The sequence below is a fragment of the Polypterus senegalus genome, chromosome 9 (assembly GCF_016835505.1).
Source record: "Polypterus senegalus isolate Bchr_013 chromosome 9, ASM1683550v1, whole genome shotgun sequence".
In the NCBI taxonomy this organism is placed as follows: Eukaryota; Metazoa; Chordata; class Cladistia; order Polypteriformes; family Polypteridae; genus Polypterus; species Polypterus senegalus.
The window spans coordinates 11,387,975-11,411,825 of NC_053162.1; the positions used below are offsets into that span (position 1 = coordinate 11,387,975).

The following is a 23,851-nucleotide window of genomic DNA, read 5'->3' on the forward strand; positions in this document are numbered from 1 at the left end:
AAGACGATTGATATTAGTCTATACTTTTGAAAAAGCCTTGTTAAAAGGCTCAAATTTCAATTTCAGACTACATCAGTTAAACAGTATCACTTTAAAAGAATATTCCACCCCAAAATTAATAACTTTTTTTTTTATCTGTTACTTACCCTCTGTTGTTTTTAATAATGACCAAGAAAAGTGTTTAATCTCATGTTTGTTGGGAGTCTGGAGATAAAGTCCCAGAGATGATAGGCTTCAATAGGGCCAATGTGAAACAAAGAGAAAACAATATCAAAATGTACGTGAAAAAAAGCTCAATTTACTCATGTCACTTAATTGATATATTGGATATCTAGTCCTATGCTCGCAGTGCCCCAAACACGGGTAGTTTTACTAAAACATTGTTAAAAAAGTTATCTCTATAAAAATCGTCTTACAAACAGCTGAGGAGCTTGCTTTAACATAAACATTCTTTTGAATTGAAAACTTAGTATAAAGCTAACAAATGATTTTTGCTTTTTTTTTGTGTAAATTATCCTTTTTGCCAGGCTTTGCACATGGTATAAATTAAATGGGAACTGGGCTGATTAAGAAGGAGTATCGAGTGTAGGTCAGTTGCATCTGGCTGATACCCGATTTGTGTAATAAAGTTGTTACTGGTGTGGGTTGTGGCATCACTGGCTAGGTAATCATGTCACACATTCAATTATTTGTTATATACATGTTCCTTAATTTGGATTCTCATTTTTTGTGACTGTTTGAGCAGGTATCAAGGCTATATTGGTGCAGCCCTTGTTCTTGGAGGAGTAGATTGCACCGGACCGCACTTATACAGCATCTACCCACATGGTTCTACCGACAAGCTACCTTATGTTACAATGGGTGAGTTTCTTTCATTTTCCCTATTCTTGGTGAATGGCTTTATTGGTATATTTGTGTGTGTGTGTGGAAGTTATACTGTATAACTCAAGTGTTACTTTTAATGTGTGTCACTGCCTGGTTGTGTCAAATATTACAAGCAATTTTTGGTATGTGATACTGATTGATTAATTTTACTTTTACATTTATTGATTTGGCTGCTGCTTTTATCCAAAGCGACTTACAACGTTTGAGATACAGTTTATTGCATTTCTTTTTTTTTTTTTGTATTTTCCAAATGGGACACAGGCTTGTGAAGTGACTTGCTCAGAGTCACACTTTTTCAGGATTTGAACCTAATTTATTCCCAGATCAGCCAAAAAAGAGTCAAGATACCTGTATCAGTTACATTAGAAATTTGGTGATTTTAGAGTTTTTGACTCTGCTAAGGGGGGTGTGTCCCAAACCCTCCTCAATAGCTTGCTTTGCTCTCTGTCAGTCCACAGGTGTATTCCAAAATGGTCAAAACTCTGGCCCTAAGATTTATTTATAGTTACAGTACATGCTAAAACTATTGGAAATTTTCATCTATGCGACATGAATGGGCATCTACTTTTTTGAAGTATCATCAGTGTCTAATTTAATACGTGGAAGGAATACGACAATTTCTAAGTGTGTTCCTTTACATAGGCTTTATTATTGCTAACACATAAATAAACTACTGATGTTCTTAGTGGAGTGGATGTATATAAGGTATTTTGTTTGACGTATGTGCCTTTACTTGGTTGTGTTGACATGCGAGTATCGTTGTATTCTCGTAATAAAGACGAAAAAAGTATTTACGATGTATACCATATGACATACGAATTTGAAGAAAAATGAACATTGCATAAAACATTGCACGATTTCACTAATCTTTTTACAAGGGAGAGTCATGCTAAAGTTAGAAAATGGGATTTATTAGAAAATGGAACGAACATTAGTAAAACTGATGCTGTCATTTCTCAGTGTAGCCTCCACCCTTCTTAATGCACTTGCACTACCTGCCTGGATTCCAGCAGAATTAAAAGGTTTTATCTTGTCCTCGCAACTACTCATGTACCGCTTTCTTCATGTCGTCATCTGTCTTGAATCGATGACCACCCAGATATTTTTTTTTTTAACGGTCCGAAAAGGTGGAAATTCCATGGTGCCAAATCTGGCAAATAAGGAGGATGTGGCAATAAATCAAACTTCAGTTTCTCCAGACAAGCCTTGGTGTTCTTGGCAGTGTGTGTGTTATTGTCTTGAGGCAATAGGACCCCTGGAGACAGCAGTCCCCGCCACTTGGATCGAATAGCAGGCTTCACATTGGTCTCCAGAGAGTCACAGAAACTTGCACTAGTGACTGGAGTACCCCTCAGCATGTAGTGTTCAACAATAACGCGGGTGCACGAGTGGTTACAAGGACAAGACAAAACCTTTATATATCAAGTGTGTTATGTTGGTACTTAAGCACAAGCAACAGAATGCTAAAAGAAGTGGCACATATAGAATATGAGGAGTGCCACTTATTCTGTGCATGGAAAAGTTAGGTCCAGATGCAACAAAAAAAGAAGAAAACTGCTGGCAGGAATTACCAATTTTTTTGTAGAGGGTGTTAGAATCTATATAATAAAAGCCCAGCACGGTGTCTTGTGTCCTGTTCCGCGTTCCTTTTGGCTGTGTAGCCACCCCGTAGAAAAGCCCCAGTCCCTCGCAAGAAACGGACACTCAGCATTCACACAGATTAGCTCAATGACGCGTCTCTGCCGCTGTGAAAGGCAACTAAAACCCCTACAGAGAGAGAAGACAGATTACGCCGTGATCGCGAAAGAAAGACAAAAGCGTGCCAATGAGACACCCGACGAGAGGTCCTTACGATTTGAGTCCTTCAACTGTGGTCATCCAACGCGCAGCATAGCGCGCGGCAAGTTGCTAGTTTAATTATAAAATAGGTACATTAGCTATATTTTTATCTTCATTTAGAAGCTGGCAATATGGCCCAAATCCATTTCACAGTATAAGTAAAAGTTCTGGTGGTTCAGTAAATACAGGTTTAATGTTTTAGTATACATTTTTCTTACACATACATTTATTAATGAATGACAGATTCATTAATGATTAATTGTGCATACAGGTGTTCATCTTGTCTGCTATTCAGACACATTCAACTACAGATATTCGCCTCCCTTGAACCATAAAAGTACTTTGTGTAATTACCACCAAGCAAACACCACACTGGACACTGCTATTTCCTGTCCTCACTTCCTGTTCGCGTCAATTCACCAATCGGGTTGAACCATACATCACTATGGAGAATGTTCTTAAAGGGCTATCCTCAGTTGTTGCATAAAGTTCAAATATAAGACCATACACAAAGACAAACTAATAGATCAACAGAAAATCTTATTTCTGTTCTCGTTTTCGTTAACTGATTTTGATATTTTGTGATAGAGCCTGTTTTAAATTTACTATATACTAGCTTAGCTGTACTAGCTTATCAGTAAAAGATTTCTTTCAAAATCTCTACCTTATTCAGAATTTGATTTCATATACAGGATCAACTGGTCTGTTGCTCACTACATTAAATGTGTGGATCTGTTCATAATTCTTGATATTTGTTACTACATTATGAAATTTGTGTAGTAAACAAGAGGAGAACCTTGTATTCTAATGATAAGAATGAGATTCTTACTTTGCAGTGTCACACAGACTTGACCGTAGGTATAATACACACATCAGGTCCACTCCTGCAGTTGTCAGAGTAAGCATATGTATAGAGTGTCCTTATTACAAGCGGTTAAAAATGTTCATTAATCCAGTGACATGCTAATGGTTCTGAATATAAGAGGGAGAAAATAGACAGTGCAAGATGGCTGATGTTTTAACTAATCTTTTCTGCTTTAATAAAGGAGTTTGTTTTTTTCATAAATATACACCAGTAGGCCACAGCATTAAAACCACCTGCCTAATGTTATGTAGGTCTCTCTCATGCCAGAAAACCAACTCTGACTTGTTTTCTCAGCACATCCCACACATGGTCGATTGAGATCTCTGGATTTTGGAGGCCTAGTCAACACCTTGCACTCTTTATCATGTTCCTCAAACCATTCCTGAACAATTTTTGCAGTGTGGCATTATCCTCCTGAAAGTGGCCACAGCCATCAGGGAATACCATTGCCATGTTAGGGGTACTTGTGTTCTGCTGCAATCATTAAGAAGGTGCTGTGTGTCAAAGTAACTTCCAAATGAATGGCAGGACCCAACTGCTTCTGCCAGCTTGCCTTCTTCCATTCGTGCATTCTGCTGCCATCTGTTCCCCAGCTAAACGATGCACCTGCCTATATACACATAAAAAAACCACGATTCATCAGACCAGGCCACCTTCTTCCGTTGCTCCATAGTCCAGTTCTGACACCTGCATGCCCACTTTCGGTGATACACAGCAAGCTGTCCTGACACATTTGTCTCACGGCTACCATTATGTTTTTTTAGCAATTTGTGCTACAGTAGCTCTGGTCTAGCCTTTGGTATCTATGTGCATCAGTGATCCTTTGGTGCTCATGACCCTGTTGTCGGTTCACTAGTTGTCCATCTTTGGACCATTTTTGGCAGATCCTAACCACTGCATACTTGATGATCTAGTCATCTAACCATCACAATTTGGCCCAGATCCTTATGCTTGCGCATTTTTCCTGCTTCTTCTAACATATCTCCTTCAAGAACTGACTGTTCACTTGCTGCCTAATATATCCTGATAGTTACCACTGTCATCAGATAATCAACGTTAAACACTTCACCTCTCAGTGGCTTTAATGTTGTGGCTGATTGGTGTATAAGCCTCTAATGGAAGGGAGCTGTGTTCCAGTAATATTCTGTGTTTTTTCACCACCCTCATCAAGGGTTTCACAATGTTGTGCTCTCAGTCTTGACATTGGTGAGCATAAATGGAAACGCCTGCAGTTTACTGAGACACCCAAGAAAGTAAAGGGGCTGGTGAACCTCCATGATGATAGACAATATGTGTTATTAATGGCGACTGTATGAATGCAAAGTTGTTTTTTTTTTTGTTTCGTGTTTTATTACAATTTGCTGTCAAAGTAGAAGAACATATGGAAACGAGAGTCCTTTGTTTTTATTGTGTGCATGTTGTAAATAAGAATGACAATGGGGAAATAATGCAGGGTTGGGGACCAGCTGGGTCCCTGTTCAGTGTTTGGTAAATAAACAAGTGTACCAAAAAAAATCCGTCAGTCTGACGTTTGTTCTTGCAACATGGGTTCACACTGCTGTTTGCTCCATAATGAGTACAGAAATGAACATGGACTTCCAGCAACGCTTTTTTTTAAAAATCCCATTAGGCAGAAGAGGCAGGACCTCCGTGGCAAAACGGGATGTGATGTTGAGCGGTCATCGTGTGGGTTGCCCTCTGGTTGTCGAGTGAGAACAAAAGAGAGGCAGTTGTGGTGCTGATTTGCTTACCTTGGGTAGGGCTACATGGTGTTCTCTGTGTGCACACTCGTGATAGTGTTCACAGGGAAAGACTTGGGCTCCCTGCAGCATTTACTGATTATAAATCTATTTTATTACTTTTTCTTTTTTTTAGTTTACTAATGTAATTAACTCCGTAAGCCTCTCGTCGGTTTGATCTATTTTTATGAAGATGTGCCTTGTCCTGAGTGATCTCACTGGTACTCGCAGCAAAAGTTATACATAGAATGAAAACTTAATTTCTGTATGTAACTTTTTTTTGTTATGGTTACCTAGGCTTTGGTTTCTATGGTATGTTGTAATGTTCAAGAATTCTTCACAAAACAACTACCAACTATAATGTACAGTTGGTATAGAAAAGTGTCACCCCCTTTGAAATATTCCTATTTTTTTTTGCTTTACAGCCTTGAATGAAAACACACACAAACCAATATTTTTTTCCAGCTTTACTTACTTAATGCAGTCTATAACATTCAATTTTTCTCCAGTCCATTTTTTCTGAACTGTAGCTGTGATATTTCACTGTTTTCATTTAAGGCTGTAAAGCAAAAACAAAAAAAGGAATATTTTGAAGGGGATGACTCTTTTCTATACCCACTGTAGCTGTTCTTCCAGTTCTTGAATGCAGCAACTGAAAAGCCATCTTCTCAATTGCACTTAGTTTGCGCCCAACTGGAATCTCCCATCGGAGGCACCACCACTGTGCGTTATCACTTGAAAATTTCCCAGGTCAGAACTGACATCTGAACATTCACACTCTGTGAAAATGTAACCTCTTTTACAGGTGGAATAATCTGCACAATAAATAAAAGTTCATAGGGTTATATAACCAAACCCTGCAAATACCCGTTTGTCCCATCACCAGTCCAATGCCGATTTATGGATTTGCTGCTCCTCTTGCTATTATATACCCAGTTGTGAAAGATTGCGAACATCTTACATTTATTAATATACAGATTTCTAAAAGATTCACAAACTTTTGCTCACAGCTAGGTATGCTTTGCAAGTGAACAGATGCAATACATTTTTTTGCATTAAAAAAATTTGGAATTTTGTCATTGTAGTTTTTTTTCTTTTTCTCTAAGAGTTAATGCAATGCTATTGCATTGTGGGTTAGGTTATTATGTACTTTAAGGGAAACACACTTGCTAGTAGAATTTTTCTTATTTTCATTTTTCTTCAATTTCTTTTTTCTTCAGTAGTATTTGAATTTGTAGATTTCCAGCTAAAAATGTATTAGCCTCAAGGTGGCAATGTTTGGTCAGGCTTCACTGGGATCATCTTTTCAGCTTCTCCGGTATGTTCATTCACAAATTTCAGCACTTTATCAAGGATACAGATTCTCTCTCTCTCTCTATACTGCCTCCCTATTTGAGTCTCATAGCAAGATTCCCTTTTTGCCTTTTTGTCTGTTGTTTGCCTTCTTTGTAAATTAAAGTTTTGAAATCTCATCAAATGCTTCCTCATTGCATGTTATACCTCTGGGTTTTATTTTACATTGGTTCTAACTTAAACATTAAGTATAGTTGAGTACTTATGTGTGCTTTATTTTTATTTTGTTCTAAATTGCAGGATATTATTAATGTTTTTGGTATAAGTCGCATAATTTAAAGGCGATTGTTTTTATGTGTATTTGGCTGTGGTTTTGCTAAAAACATATTTAAAAGATGTTAGCATCACTCAGTCTTTTTTCGCTGACTCATTTCACTTTCTGAATGCGCCCTTCTGTTTTGAGCTGTGTTCAATAAGCTGTACAGTAAACATGTTTGAAAAACCCAGCAAACGGGGAAACAGTGTAGGGCTCCACAAGAGAATTACAAATGATGCAATACTTATTACACTGAAAATAATATGTGCTGCATCTGTGCCTAAGAAGCTGAGTTAAACAAAATGTTAATTAGGGATCAGATGAAAATTGGTTTATTTACATATGTTTTAAACTTCAGTGCATAGACTAGTCATTTTCTTTATTTTTTAATATGATGTTTTGTATTTTTAGAAAACAAAATTGCTAGTTATGTGGAAATACTGTTAAACAGAGATATTAAATCACAATGAGTCCATTTATCATCATTTTCTGTTCACATAAGTGATTAGTTCTCTTTTTACATATTTAATAATTTATTAAATGTTAACTGCTACTGTATAAACATACTTGCTCATGAAAAAAAAGCTTCTCCTGCATATATCTCAAGAGTTTAAGAGATATTTGGTGCTTACTCAGGAGTGAAAACATCAAATTAAACTGTTTGTGCTGACAAAGGACAAATGTGGAATCTTTTTTTCCTCCTAGCTCACTGTGTAAGATTGTCTAGTTGCTCAAAGTGTCTAGGACAGCTCCTGGTCGACACCTCTAATGAAATTTATGCATAAAATTAAACCAGCCGAGGTAGCTGCAGTTCAGCTGTAGAAGAGCAATAAGAGACGTTTCGTCTTTCTCTGGTGGCGCAAGCTGTTCCCTTGATACTAGGGCTGTTTCATATTCATAAATCAGAGTTTCATGCATTGGCAACGTCGGCCTGCAGAGCAAGCAGTACCACCAAGAGACCAGGCCTCTCAGCCAGGAAAAGGAGTGAAAAATGATCCCAATCGATGGGCCTGTGGAAAGCACCAAATTTTTCCCCAGAACAAGCAGCAAATTGAATAACAATGAGTAAGTGTGAATAAGTACTCTGTCAGGCAGATCTGACACTGATGGATTAGGAGGTCCTAAATGTTGCCCTTTCTGCACTGCAGAGATCTAGTGGCAGGCTCTAGAATGTGAATCAGGTGAGGGTGGCACTAAGGGCCATGTGGGTGACTGAATTGGACCAATACTTAACTGTAGCTACCCACTAGTTAAGTAAATGCCCTACTTGGAAGATTAATATTAAAAAAAAATAAAAATAAAATAAACTGCGGTGCTTTAAGAATTTTATTCAAAGCATCAATAACAGTCTTTCTAAAGAGCGATTGCATCTTGTCTGATGTAATGAAAAGTGCCCTGACATTTGTAATATTAACATTTCCAGTGGTTTATAGTGAGGGTTACAATTGTTTTGATATCTTCTGTTTGGAGGAGAAAGCATTGATATGCTTTGATATTTGACTACATTTGCACATATTTAAACCTTTTGATAAATGCATTGTTATAAATATATGGCAGTATTTAAACCTAAAAATTATTAGTTTGAGTTATACATATGAAATTATCCTTGCACCTAAAAGAATGTCAGCTGTTCAGTTAGTCAGTAAAATAAGTATTGCCCAGCAATTAATAAGGCATATTTTCCATTATAATATTATAAGTAAAAAAATAAAATTTTATTGTAATTTTAATTACATTAGTCTCTCATTAAGCCATTCTTTCAGGATTAGCTGGTTCTGGTCACAGGAAACAATGGTTTGTAGATTGCAGTGATAGCGCATTGCTGCACCCACCACGTGACGAACTACCTGGATCGGGACCTGAGTGCAACGGGTGACACTTCAGCACCACACTGGAACAGTGTGAGGTTTTTGATGGTGGCTGGAGTGCCAATTCTGCCACCAACCCACAAGTTTTCCTTGTAAGTTAGAGGACCTCGATGCAGATTAACATCATATGCAGGACAGAGCAATTGCAGGTTAAGGGTCTTGCTCAGGGGCCCAACGGAGTAGAGTCCCTTCTGACGTTTACGGGATTCGAACCAGCAACCTTCCGATTGCCGACGTAGATCTCTAGCCTCGGAAAAGAAATGCATATGTAAAACTTCTTGATGTAATAACAACCTAATAGTGAACTGTAGGCAGAATATGATTCCTGGGAAAGTGGGTGTGAAAGGCATGGTACATGCTGTTCTCCCATTCTGCCTCGTTCTACTTCTATTTTCTTTTTGCTACTAGTGAGTACTTTTCTAGCTGCTGGTCCTTAAGATGAACTCAAACATTAGTTTTTTAAATAAGTGATCAAATCATTTTATCTTAAGCTCTCATATTTAGTCTACTGTTACTTGCATGCTACAGATAGAACCAAAAATAATATATTGTGCAGTCCCATTAAAACTCCACTTTGTGTAAAATATAACTTGTTAACAAACATACTGGTAAGGAGTGGTTGAGCGTCAGTGCATTCTCTTTTTGCCCCCAGGCATATAAACAATGATGAAGACAAAAAGCTGTGATGGTACACCTTAAGATTATTATAATTAACAGTACTGTGACTGAGTGATCCTGTTTTGGAATTCTACCAGTTTTCTTCCATGATCTTGGAGAACATTATTGAAATTGTAGAATTTAGTATAACACCAAAATTAGGTCACAACAATCTTGTGTAATCTAGTCCTACCTAACTTGCATGTTTTGTGGGAGCCTAATATTTTATGTCTAGTATAATACAGTAGCACAGATTTTAAATGCTATGTGCTTACTTGTAGTACAAGGAGTATGAATTTGTGATTTATTCTGTCAGTATTTAGATTTCTTTATATATGAAAACTTTCAACTTAGTGTTTTGGAAAGACTTTGTACTTTATACAGTGCTTTGCAAAAGTATTCTGACTAATTCTATAATTTTAGTCAACAGCAGATCCTATGCTGAAGTTGCACATCCATTTGAAGCACAACATTTTTAAATGTAATATTATGTTAGAAAGATTTAGAATTAAAAAAAAACAAAAAACAAAGTGTTAATTCCACGTAAAACAGTTGCTTGATAAAGACGCAGTTTTCCACTCTACAGTTTATTTATTAAAATAACCGCCACTCCTTGTTGATAAAAACTTAACACTTCAGGGATCATTGTTTGGTTGTGGAACTGAACGGCATGCGAGATGACGAAGACTAATATAAAAGGTAAAATAATTAAAATGCATAAGTAAGGAAAAGGATACAAACAGCAGTAAAGCAAGATATCCCAGTGGCCATTATTTATTATCTTATCAGGGGTCCTCAGATACATCCTGGAGTGCAACAGTGTCTTAAGGTTGTTCCAACCAATTTCAAGCCATGACTAGCAGATAATGAAACTTAATGTGCAATTATATGATTTGTCAGTGCTTTCATTTTTCCAAGACAAATCCTTATGACATTGTAGATTTTTCATTTTCTGAGAACTTTATGCAGTATTTTTTGTGATCTAGAACATATGTATACTTTTTGATCCTTCTCTTTTCTCTCATTTATTTCAAAACATTTTATTAACACAGATATGTCATATGCATATACAAAGGTGTAAATGGAAGCAAGGTTGCTGGAGAGCTAATGGTTCCTTTGTCATTTGTTCCTCCTTATTAACCACCTGGAACCTAAATACAACTGTTGAAAACTAAAATAGCCAATTAAGACCTCTCTATCAATCTAAGGGTTCTGAATCGTAACAGGCAAGTTAACTAAGACCTCTCTATCAATCTGACGGCTCGTTTATACTTCGTGCTCAGAACGCGCATGCATCATGGCTGCCATGCATTTCCAGAGTTCATTTGACGCGTCCTCTGAGTAGGTCCTCAGAAATTTACGCAATGCATGCGTGAATTGCAGTACCAGAAAAAAGTGCGGGGGGGGACCGCGCAGTGTGATAAAAGTTGGAATGTGACATCAGAGTCTTTGTTTACTATCTACATGTGACAGAAAGTCGCTATGTGGATTCTATGGGATTGATGAAGTGATGAAGCAAAATGCTGACATACAGATGCATTTGTGGTGTTTATATATTTAAGCGTCGCATATTCCCCAATATCCCCCCATATTCTTGTCAATAATGACACGATACATTTTAAAAGTCTCAAATGCCATCTTTTGTGCTGTCTTTTTTTTTTTAAACTTCACAACAGCAACATAATGTACAGCCACAGAGAAAAAAAAAATAAGGACATGGTGAAAAGGTGTATTTTGTGATTAAAGTGGACATTTCGGCTTTAATCTCGAAATGTCCACTTTAACCTTGTAGTTTATTTTATCATTAAAGCAGACCGTCGTAAACGTCATCTCAGTTTTTAATCGCTACGAACTTCTGGGATTTCCTCCTGACCTGACAGCAGCGGCAAACAGCAACAGATCACCACACAGAACACATTAAATGTATGATATTCCAACTCTATGCACATTTAGAATCTTTAGATTTATACTTGACATACTTTATTGCATTTCATCATGAATGTTACATTTTACAGATAAATCGTAAATTTCGTTGAAATAATGAATACTGTTAATAATTACACACATGGGGGTGACACGGTGGCATAGCGGTACCACTGCTGTCTTGCAGGCAATTACATCCCTGGTGATCCCTGCCTGGAGTTTGCATGTTTTTCTCTTGGGTTTCCACTGTGGGCTCCGGTTTCCTTCCAAAGATATGCAGATTTAGTGACACTAAAATGACGTTTGTGTATGTGAGTGCTTGTGTTCACCTTGTGATGAGGTGATGCCCTGTCTAGGGATTGTTTCTGCCTCGTGCCCAATGCTTGCTGGAATGGGCACATTCCTGGATTGACGGATTTAATTATTAAACATCCTTTTCAGAGATATTGCGGCATGGCGTCATCAGAATTTTATGGGTGTTCCAGGCAATTCACAACACGGCGAAGCTGAACCTGTTGTCACCGTGATATCATCTCTCACTGCCACCTGGTGGATTCTTCCAGATTTACGTAAAGTATGCCCACAAGTATAAACGGTAAACCGTTTGATTAGCAGGAGTGTCCGCTGCAGCATGCGCCACGTCGCGTGAAGTATAAACCCGGCCTAAGGGTTCTGAATCGTAACAGGCAAGTTAACTAAACTAAGACTGAAAAAAAATAATGCTTTAGTAGTAAGTACATGGGTTCTGATTAAGAAATTGGTTAAAGCAAAAACCTGACTCTACTGCAGCCCTCCAGGATCTATTTGAGGGGCCCTCAACTATGTCACCCTTCAGCACTCTCTTCAGAGAAACTACAGAGAATGTCCAACAGTTGTTTTAAAGGAGCCACAGGGTTCAATAGTTTAGATTGGAGTGAAGATGCACTAGAAAATCGTGGCAAGAAGTCTCTGCGTCATGACACCAGCATTAACTGGTTCCAGTATTGTTATTAAGTGTGTGAAATCTAGAGATCCTAAAATGTGAGGTATAGGAGATGTTGAGTCGACACAATCAATAAATCAAAAAGATATGGGCAATCTTTGTAACTGTGAAAACACGTAGAAAATACAGTTTAATGTCGAAAAGTGTAAAATGCTAAATTGGGGTTAAAGAATGTTTATTATAAATGTAAGATTTTGCCTATGAAAGAGATTTAGAGGTTTACATTAATGAAACATTTTCATTGTCTGAACTCTTTGCAGATGCAACTTGAGAGGCCAATAAAATATTAGGTTATATTGTAAGGACTATCAAGTATAAATCAAGGATTTGTATGTTTCTGCATTTCAGTACTGAAAGGCATGCCCTACTGTTTAAGGCTCAGGGAATTAAATCTTTTTAGTCCTGAGAAGAGGGCCCTCTCTTGGGAATTAATCCAGGTCTGTAGAATTCTTAAAGACATCAAAAAAGTTGGTTCATGTGAATTCTTTCAGTTACACAGGAAATAACGAAATGAATGGCAGCTGTGGAAGTTAAGGGTAGGTGTAGTTAAGACTAAAGCCAAAAAGTTGTAAAAATCTGGGAACAAAATCCTGTCTAATCTTTTGAAGCAGAAATCTTGATAACGTAAAAAACAAAAAAAAACTAGATGAGATATTGAGACAACATAGTTCTCCTCTTGTTTGTCAGTCAGACCTCTTAATCCTCTAGCTACAGTATATGAAAGTACATTTGGAGTTTCATATGTTCTAACCAAGCAATGATTGGTTAAGAAGTTAAGTATGCCATCCTAATATTGAGCCGTTATAATAAAAGGAAAATCAGGAAAAAGACAGTTCATTTCCTTTTATGTTTAATAAGAAGGAAACCCAGCTTTTGTTAGCTATGATGAATGCAACAGCAAATCGGGGATCTCGGGTTCAAGTGTGAAATGGAACAGAATCAGGAGCAAAAATTATACTTTCAGGACTCTAGACGAAGAGTTTAAAATCTGTTGTTAGTACATTTAGTACAAGTGTCAGTGAGTCCAGTGATGTCCTACACAATCCCAAGGCAATTGGAAACTGGGAGAAACTCTTGATAGGAATAGATCTGGCTGAGCCAAAGTCGCAAGTCAATCAGAAGACAAGTTTTTGAGGGTCACCAGCTTGCTTGATCACAGGCGCCCCACAGTACAACACCATCAAGCACCGCTTAACAGTGGTCGAAAAAAAGCAGATGACTATTTTTACATGGTACCTGAAATTAGTTTTAATGTAAACAATTAGCACCCTTTTGTGATGTTTGAGCAGTCACTCCTTTTTGATCTGTGTGTGAGATGTTCTCCTGGTAATTGTGCAGTTTCTGTGAGTGCTTGTTTGTTTTTACAGTACTAGGATCCATGTATACTTAATTCCTAAACCTTTATCCTTGTGCATCTAGTGAGATGGAATAATTTAGATAATATTTTGTAAAATTAAGAATTTATTATCACTATTGATTTGTTTGGCACATCTGTTGTTTTGCCATGTTTTCTATGGTTAACCAAGAGTGACCTGTGGTGAAATTCAATAAAGTGTCTTTTTTTAGTTTGAAGTTGGCTAAAGTGTACACATTTAGTACCATTTGATGCTTTCGTATTCAGATATCATTGTTTTAAGATAGTTTTGAGCTTTTTCCTTTAATAAATGAGGAAAAAATCACTATGTCCTAACTTTTGAATTAGAGCAATTTTGATGAGAATAGTGCATTCTGCCCAACACACCTCGTCAATCACAACAGTTAATTTCTCCAGATTAAGTCAATCAATCAATCAACATTTATTTATATAGCACATATTCATACAAAAAATGTAGCTCAAAGTGCTTTACAAAATGAATAGAAAAATAGAAGACACAATAAAAAATAAACATAGGTCAACATTAATTAACATAGAATAAGTAAGGTCCGATGGCCAGGGTGGACAGAAAAAACAAAAAAAAAACTCCAAAGGCTGGAGAAAAAAATAAAATAAGTCAAGTTTTAAATGTCACCCGAGTCCTGCTATCTACTGCCTCAATTTGGTAATTTGTTCCATGGGTCTATAGATGTGTCTCTATGAAGAAAAGAATTTGCACCAGCTTTGTAAAGATTTACCATTGTTCAGTCTCCATCTGTGTTCCTATTTTCTTACAAAAGAAATCAATTTACTAATTGTCTGTCATAATTTAGACAGCAACGTCACCTCTTAATCTCTGTTTGCTTAAACTGAAAGTGTTCATCTTCTTTTGTCTTTGCCCATAGTTCATTCGTACAGTCAATTGATCAGCCTAGTTGCTCTTCTCTGGACTTTGTCATACAGTACTGTCTTTATTTTGTAATGTGCAGACTAAAACTTCACACAGTACTCCAAGTGAGACCTCGCTTATGTGTTATAATTGTAAATAATAATTTTATAAAGTGTTTTATGCAGAATCGTTTGTCCTTGTTCATTGATATTGGAAGCTGCTTGGGGGAAAAAAAAGACATTTCATTCTACATCTACATTTAATAATCCTGTTTTAAAAACCAACAGGAAAATTCAGCCTGTAGCCTTGCAGTTATTAATATTTGGAAAGCTGGATATGTGAAACATCTTATTAAAATGTGCTCAGGCATATGTTTCATGTATGATATCGTATACAATGCAGGTGTCTCACCAACTGCAGATAAATCACATTTTAATAATTTTACACATTGTAGATCACAGTAACAAATTGACTCCAGGCAATCAAAAGGGTTTGGGGCAGCCACCCGTATAATATGATCCTGGCTGCAAAAGGTCAGTGCTGAATGAGTTTACAAGACTGAGTCCTAAGCAGAACTGAATATGTTGAGGTAAGATGGCGGTTTTATGGACTGGTGGAGGAAATGATATCATCTATGCTGGAAGTGATGTCATCAGAGGTGTCAGAACTGGAAGTGACATCAGAGGTGCTGGAACCTGTTGGGATTTCCCGGGAATAGTGTGCAAGGAACTGAGAGAGACAGTCAGCACACTCCACCACCCCCTGGTCTGATGTAGTATTACAAAGCTTAGCAAAGGGACTGTTGATGTGAAAGCTGCAGTAACAGAGGTGGCACCAATAAATAATTAAGTAATATTAGCAATAAATAAATAATGCAACGACTGTCTATAACATAATAGATATACATGCACCATTTTAAATTTAATTACAGCGAGTGCAAACCCACAAAAAAGGCATACATACAAGTTAAAATTTTGTTCCACTCGGTAGACAGGAGGTAGCTATCACCTCATTGCCTTGCTTGAGACAGATAAATATATACATGTAGAATACAGCTCATTTTTCATAACATTAAAATGCTGTCATACTGATAGTCTATTTGTTTAGCATGATTTAATAGAATGCCATTCAAAGCCATTGTAATGAAAGGTAATTTTCTCTATACTGGGAGGGGGGAATAAATAGTGCAGATGGGTGTTGCTCGCTTCAGTGCAAAACCAGCTTCAAGAAGGAATGTACTGGGAAGATGGCCAAAGGGTTATGCTGACTTGTTTTTCACTTCAAGGGGCTTCATTGCACGCAACTCTTATTATTGTGTGTCTTCTGGTACTAGGCGCCGTCTCAGTCAGGACCAAGTAAGGGAAAAACAACACCGCGTCCCGTGGAAGGGTGTGTGCTGAAACTTATCACTTCTGTATACACTGCTTGCACGTAAGCCGCTTTGGGCAAGGACACTCAATTAGTATATAAGGGAAGGTTTCGCTCTCAGTTTCTTTGGAAGCTCAACCGTGGGGAACATGCACACCACCCGGTATTGGACCAGGCTCACGAGTTGATCCTCTGACTTGAGACTGACAAGTGGGCTCCCTCAGTCTACTGGTCTAGGATGATGGCTCTGGGTCTTTTGATATTACTGTAAGCATAATTTTATTTCTGTATGTCTATTGTTATTGCATTATATGTATTTGAATTTTACTAAAATATCGGACCTTCTCTCTCTGATTCTTGCCTACTTACTCTTTAACCATTTTCTAAATTAAAACAGCCATGTATTTTATTTACTTTACTAATGCATGCAACTCCATTATATCATTAGTTTGAATATGATAAATATTACCCAAAATTGTGATCTGACTCTCTAATGATGTAAACAAAAATTTAACATGTTTTAAACTTTGAAAACCGTTAACTAAGGCCTCAAAAGCCACCTGAATGTTGCACAATCTGTACATTTTCTACCTTCATAAATTAAGAAAGGTGTTCAGAACACTTGTTGCTTTGCATTGCAAGTTAAACATTTTTAACTAAGGGGAATAATCAAGTTATTGTTTAAACTTGCAGTCAAATTTACATCTCAAAACAGTTAACAGTGAATATTAGACAGAAAACATGTCACATTTAAGGACTGCAGTTGCTAAAGTCTTCTCACTTCATTAGTTGCTGGAGCTGTCCCCTTGAGTGAATTGTAGTGTGTGAATAATCATGTTTCCTAGTTTTCATAGTGATTTCAAGTCATGTATGGTACCTTGCACAAGTAGCACTAGGTTAAGGTCATTTTTGTAGCCTATTGAAGCAAAGTAAGGACCTAAGCCAAGAGCACTGTTTGCAAGTCGACAAACACTCTAGATAACTTGGTTTCAGTATTCCTTCTTTGAAAAGTTGCAGATGTCTGATAAATGTAATTCTTCTTGAGATTGGATGTCTTGATGCCTTTGACCCAGTGCCTATGAATTACTGGCTGGCCTGGCCAATAATTTCAGTGGTAAAAAGAGGAGTGGTGGCTATGAGGCTAAGGATCTGCGCTGGTATCCAGAAGGTTGCTGGCTCGAATCCTCATCACTGCCAAAAGGGATCCTACTCTGCTGGGCCCTTGAGCAAGGCCCTTAACCCACAATTACTCCAGGGGTGCTGTACAATGGATGACCCTGTGCTCTGACCCCAAGCGGTATGCCAAAACTAACAAATTCCTAATACAAGAAATTGCATTAAGGTGAAATAAAGAACAAAAAAACAAAAAGGAACACTGACTCCTCTTACTCCTCCATTTTCTTCACTGTTGTTTCATAGCCATGTTTGGTAAGAAAACAGATAGAAGGAGACAAGACTATTAGGCATTCTTGCATGGTGTAGCAAACTTTACAGTTGTTTGTTGCTGTCACCTTTAGACATGTTGCTTCAGGGAAATGTTACTATTATTAATGCAATGCAAATTTAGAAAAGGTTATTTGTACTACTTCTCTAATAGACTGTGTAAATATTATAATGCATATTTATTGTTTTGGGCTGTCGTAATTAACATTTATTTGAGGGTCACAGCTTTGCAATAATTGTTGCAACCACTGGGAGGAAACTGTTCTTGAAAGGACTTGCAGGACTTGTTTACGATTTGTTTTGGATTTTACTAGTGAAAATGCTAACTTAGCATGCTTAACCCATGTCATTATCTTATGTCATTCTGTGGCATAATTGGGACATGTTTTCTCACACATATACAGTATCTGTTGTTCTCGTGCCATACAAATCCAACTTTGCGTATTTTCGAAGCAAACTGTCTTCTTATATGCCGAAGTAAATTACTTACAAAACTTCTGCTGACTTGGCTGGACATGGACATTGTCCTCTCTATCTTCCATCTCTGATGTTTTCGGTTTCAAGAAGTAATTCAAACTTATGTGCAACGTTTTTGCCAACTAATTTTTTTAATCATCGATGTTATCAAAGTCATGCATTAGTTTGTGAAGATCTAGTTAATTTAATGACTCTGTTTTAAGAAGAGTATAGCCACACAGTAAGGGCTTTCAATAATCTGCAATGCAGCTCTCCACTTCATATGGGTGAAGTAATTTGCAGATATGAAGTCTTCCTTTAAAGCTCCACTCTTCTCAACGTGGATTATTGAGGATTTCCATGCAGGAGAATGGTTGGATAGATGGTACCCTTTGGTTAGAGTAGGGGGAGTTAAAGGAGGAAGGCATTTTCAAATACAAACTGGCATGCCTAGGGCCGCTTAGTGATTATGTGTGTGTTTTTGGTTTTCCTGCCCTTTCTTAGTATTTGATGATGAATGACGTCTCTAGCGCTGACTTCCGAAGTTCGATTCTCCGAGAGGGGGTGCAGTGAGTGTGTACACCTGATGAGCCCAGAATTAGGCCGAAACATGTGTCGCGTACTCTTTGCATTATTTGACGGTAAAACTAGTTCAACCATTCTATGATCTGCTTCTCGCAACTGAAAGAGGGCACCATGGCGGATGTTTGCCGGCTTGCAGACCAACCACAAGCGTTACCTGGTAGGTAACCACCCATACAATCAGATTGTGATTCAGACTATGAATGCCATAAAATAAAATATATATATATTGTAAGAAGAGGGGGCCAGAGACGTAGAAAGGTTTGGGGCAGCCACCCGTTTAATTCGGTTTCCCGGCTGCAAAAGTCTTTGAGGCATAATTAAACAGTTGTTACACAACAGAGTCCAAAACAGAACTGCCTGCCTAAGCAAAGGCAGTGAGCTTTATAGCACAGAGGGCGGAAATGATGTCGCCCTCTGGGCGGAACTGAAGTGACATCATCCTTGGGGCGGAACCGAAGTGACCTCATTCTTGGGGCCGGAACCGAAGTGATGTGTCCTTCCTGGAAATGGCGGCTCCTGGTGGGATTTCCGGTAAGACCTGCAGAGAACTCAGAAAGAGCGCCAGTGCACCCCCCCTGGGCAGATGTATAAACAGTATTTCCTAAGCCCTTCAGCTGCTTCCCATGCACACGCAGGTGACAAGACTCCCCTCAGCCCAGACCCGTGGGGTCGGGCGCCCTGCACCGAGAGGTCGTGGGCCCGGGAGAGGGCATCGGCGTTGGCATGAAGAGACCCCTGTCGATGAGCGAGCGTATACTTGTACTGCTGCAGGTCAAGAAACCACCTCGTGACCCGTGGATTCGACTCCCTGTGAAGGGCCATCCACTTCAGAGGTGCATGATCCGTCACCAGAGTGAACATGCGACCCAAGAGGTAGTACCGCAGCTGAGTTACCGCCCATTTGATCGCCAGAGCCTCTTTCTCCACCGCCGCGTACCTGGTCTCCCTGTCCAACAGTTTCCGGCTCAGGTACATAACGGGGTGTTCAACACCGTCGGCGCTTTGGCTCAACACGGCACCCAAGCCTGTGTCCGGCGTCCGTCTGGAGGATAAAGGGAGAGAGAAGTTAGGGGAGATCAAGATAGGTGCTGAAGTCAGCGCCCTTTTTAAGTCACTGAATGCAGCCCCCGCTTTGTCAGACCATACCACCGTATTAGGAGCTCTTTTCTTTGTCAAATCGGTCAAGGCGCCGCTCTCTCGGAGAAGCGAGGCACAAACCGGCGGTAGTACCCGGCCAAACCGAGAAAGGATTGGACTTGCCGCTTGGTTTGGGACGGGCCAGGCCATTATGGCTTGCAACTTGGAACACTGTGGCCTCACAGTAACCCGGCCCACTAGGTAGCCCAAATATTTGGCTTCCTCAATCCAAAGAAACATTTCTTGGGGTTGATTCAGAGCCCGGCCTCTCCCAGCGTCCGTAATACTGCTGTGACCTGCTGTATGTGTTCCTTCCAGGTGCTGGACTAATGACGCGTCATCCAGATAGGCAGCACAGAACGAGTTATGGGGCGGAGCACTTTGTCCACCAGGCGCTGAAAAGTCGCAGGCCCGTGTAACCGAATGGAAGGACACGATACTGCCAGTGTCCGCTAGGAGTGCTAAACGCGTTTTTTTCCTTCGCGGACTCCGTTAAAGGACCCTGCCAGTACCCCTTTGTCATGTCAAGTGTAGTCAAGAATTTGGCTGGTCCCAGTCTCGAGGAGGTCATCCACGCGAGGCATGGGATAAGCATCAATTGGAAACTTGGTTAGGCCGACGGAAGTCATTGCAAAACCTCCAACTGCCGTCAGGCTTAGCAATCAAGGCGATGGGACTGGACCAGGGACTACTACTTTCCTCGATTACTCCTAGTGCCAGCATTCGCTTGATTTCCAGTTCCACTTCTACTTTCTTTGCCTCCGGGAGTCTGTAGGGTCGCTCACGGACGATCACCCCCGGGTCAGTCAATATGTCATGCGCAATCAGAGAGGTCCGACCGGGTTTTTCACTTACCACCTCTGGGACAGAGCGGATAGCTGCTTCGAGCTCTTGTTTCTGCCTGGGGATAGCTGCTCGCGAAATTAAGGGAACTTACTTCAGCGAAGAGAGCAGGGCTGTCCGGAGGAGGGATCGGGATCCCTCTCCTTCCACGGTTTCAGCAGGTTTACATGATATATTCGCTCAGCTGGTCGGCGATTGGGCTGTTTCACCAAATAGTCAACCAATCCCTTCCTTTCCTTAATTTCGTAGGGGCCTAGCCAATGGGCGAGCAGTTTAGAGTGAGAAGTTGGTACCAATACCATGACGCGATCCCCCGGTTGGAACTCCCGGAGAGTCGTTCCACGGTCATAAAGGCGGCCTGTGCTGATTGCGCCTCCTCTATATGACTTTTAGAATCGGTCTTATTGCATCAAATCTACTGCGCAATTGGGCGATATATTCCAAAATATTAGTGGAGGGCTGTGCCTCCCCTTCCCAGCCCTCTTTTAAAATATCCAATAAACCCCGGGGTTGTCTTCCGTACAGTAATTCAAATGGAGAGAACCCCGTAGAGGCTTGTGGAACTTCCGATATGCAAAGAGGACAAGGGGAGGAGTTGGTCCCAATCCTCCCATCCTTGCTGACTACCTTACGTAGCATTTGCTTGAGAGTTTGATTAAATCTCTCCACTAGGCCATCGGTTTGAGGATGATACACCGAGGTCTTTAAATGCTTTATTTTCAGTAACTTGGCAGTCTCCTTGAGCGTTTCCGAGGTAAAAGGCGTTCCTTGGTCCGTCAGGACTTCTCTAGGAATGCCTACTGCGAAAAGACTCCTACTAGTTCCGTGCAATATTTTTGTGGTAGCCGAGCGCAACGGAACGGCTTCAGGGAATCGGGTAGCATAATCCACGAGGACGAGTATATATTTATATCCTCGGGCTGAGGGTTCTAGGGGTCCTACTATGTCAACCCCAATCCTATCAAAGGAACGTCAATAAGGGGAAGGGGAATCAGAGGAGCACGGTCCTCCTAGGAATTTGCCGCAGTTGACATTCCGGACAGGAAATGCAAAAGCGGCGAACCTCCTCGTTAATCCCCGGCCAGAAAAAACGGAGCTTAATTCGCTCTAATGTTTTATCGGAGCCGAGATGGCCTCCAAGAAGGTGGGAGTGTGCTAACTTCGCAAACCTGCCGCCGGTAGGTCCGCGGTATTAGCAACAACTTCCGGACCTTCCCTCATGTTCAGCGACCCGATACAACAAATCATTATCAGCGACAAAGTGAGGTCCCTGTGGCATGGGCAAATGCGCGTTGGCGTTAACGAGAACCACTGCATTCTTTATGTGTTTCAGAGAGTCGTCATTCCACTGTTCTCTCTGAAAGAAGCGGCGTCGCTCTAAACTGAAAGTGCAACTCAGAGAGCGGGTCGGTCTGACCTCAAGGGGCGAGATTCCTCCCTCGCTGCGGGCGCTAGTGGATGGCGTAGTAGCCCGCGACGGTCCGGGAGTGTCTTCGTCACTCTCTTGGCCTACCGCCCCACTCCCTGTCGGCTGATTACACGGTGTGGAAGCAACTTGAGATGAATCGTTGTCATCTATAACGAGGCCATAAGTTTTTCGGGGAATGCTTTCTAAACTACCGCCGTTACTATCAGACCAGTCTCGCCCGAGGATTACGGAAGCGGAGGATCCGGATGCACCGCCACGTAAGCTGTCGAAGGGTTCCTCCGAGACATACGTAACACCGGGCGGTATTGTATGTGCGGATATCTCCGTATACATTTTAGACTGGTCTTCTTTTAATCCACTGTTGCGGTAGAATAAAGCGGCGAGCAACGACAGACACGTTACTGCGGAATCGAACAGCGCTGTTATTTATGTCCATTAATAAGAAGCTCCCCCGTATGTTTATCCGCCAGGGATTGCTAAGGGCACACAAACAACCCCGCCATTGTCCCCTACGGTCCGCCTTGTTCCCCGACAGGTCGCAAGCCAGACGGCCCGGCGACTTCGGAACAGGCTCTGGATTGCGTGGAAGGGACTGCTTTAGTAGGACATAGCTCCCGGGTAGTCCACAGAGCGGCTGTTCTGCCTTCCCAGGTTTCACAGCCGGCTCTGGGTTTGCAAGGTGTAGCAGCTCGTCCATAGAATGGAATTCGCCCCAGGCCGGCTGGGCAAATTCCTGGGGTAGCTTTTAGCAGCAAAAACAGGCCACTTGCTGCACTATTTGTAGGGGTCAATTCAATGGCGTAGCCACTCACCCACCTTTTGCCAGAGAGCCATAGCCTGCTCTGACAGCCCTTTGTTTGGGTTAAACTCCCAGTTTATTATTTCTTTCACCTGCCAGCCTGGGGACAACCCATCGTTAACAGGGACCTTGGTCCCGATGGGCAGCTCGGCTTTCCTGCCAAGGAGAGCATACTGAGCCACTCGTGTGTTCCCCAGAAGCCAGCCCACGCCTGTGGGTCCCCTCTACCTTCTCCACGAGATGGGTGGTCAACCCGGTTATGCTCATGGAGCAGAGCCTGCACCGCGTCCTTCCTGACCCTCCGGCGCACTCCCTGCCCTGAAACTCGGCCCGGTACTCACCCACCTGGTTCCATGAAGTTCGTGTCCCGGTTCATCGGGACACCATCCTGCCGACTCACGCCACTGTAAGAAGAGGGACCAGAGACGTAGAAAGGTTTGGGGCAGCCACCCGTTTAATTCGGTTTCCCGGCTGCAAAAGTCTTTGAGGCATAATTAAACAGTTGTTACACAACAGAGTCCAAAACAGAACTGCCTGCCTAAGCAAAGGCAGTGAGCTTTATAGCACAGAGGGCGGAAATGATGTCGCCCTCTGGGCGGAACTGGAAGTGACATCATCCTTGGGGCGGAACCGAAGTGACCTCATTCTTGGGGCGGAACCGGAAGTGATGTGTCCTTCCTGGAAATGGCGGCTCCTGGTGGGATTTCCGGTAAGACCTGCAGAGAACTCAGAAAGAGCGTCAGTGCACCCCGCCCCCCCCTGGGCAGATGTATAAACAGTATTTCCTAAGCCCTTCAGCTGCTTCCCATGCACACGTGTGTGACAATATATATATATATATATATATATATATATATATACACACACACACAGTGCATCCGGAAAGTATTATTTGCAAAAACCTCAAGCAAACCTTTTTCACGTTGACATTATGGGGTGTTGTTTGTAAAATTCTGAGGAAAAAATGAATTTAATCCATTTTGGAATAAGGCTGTAACATAACAAAATGTGGAAAAAGTGATGCGCTGTGAATAATTTCCAGATACACTATGTGTGTGTGTGTGTATATATATATATATATATATATATATATATATATATATATATATATATATATATATATATATATATATATATATATATATATATATACTAGACATTAAGCCCGTTACAATAACGGG

General features: G+C 40.5%; 1 protein-coding gene across 2 annotated transcripts in view; it reads left to right on the forward strand.

Annotated features, from left to right (window-relative positions):
• Positions 1-23,851, forward strand: part of psmb7 (proteasome 20S subunit beta 7) — a 101,991-nt gene that overhangs the window by 26,452 nt on the left and 51,688 nt on the right. For both annotated transcript variants that reach the window (XM_039762697.1, XM_039762698.1), the window contains exon 5: positions 746-861. In XM_039762697.1, the coding sequence (XP_039618631.1) occupies positions 746-861 (116 nt within the window). The remainder of the gene's footprint in view (positions 1-745; positions 862-23,851) is intronic.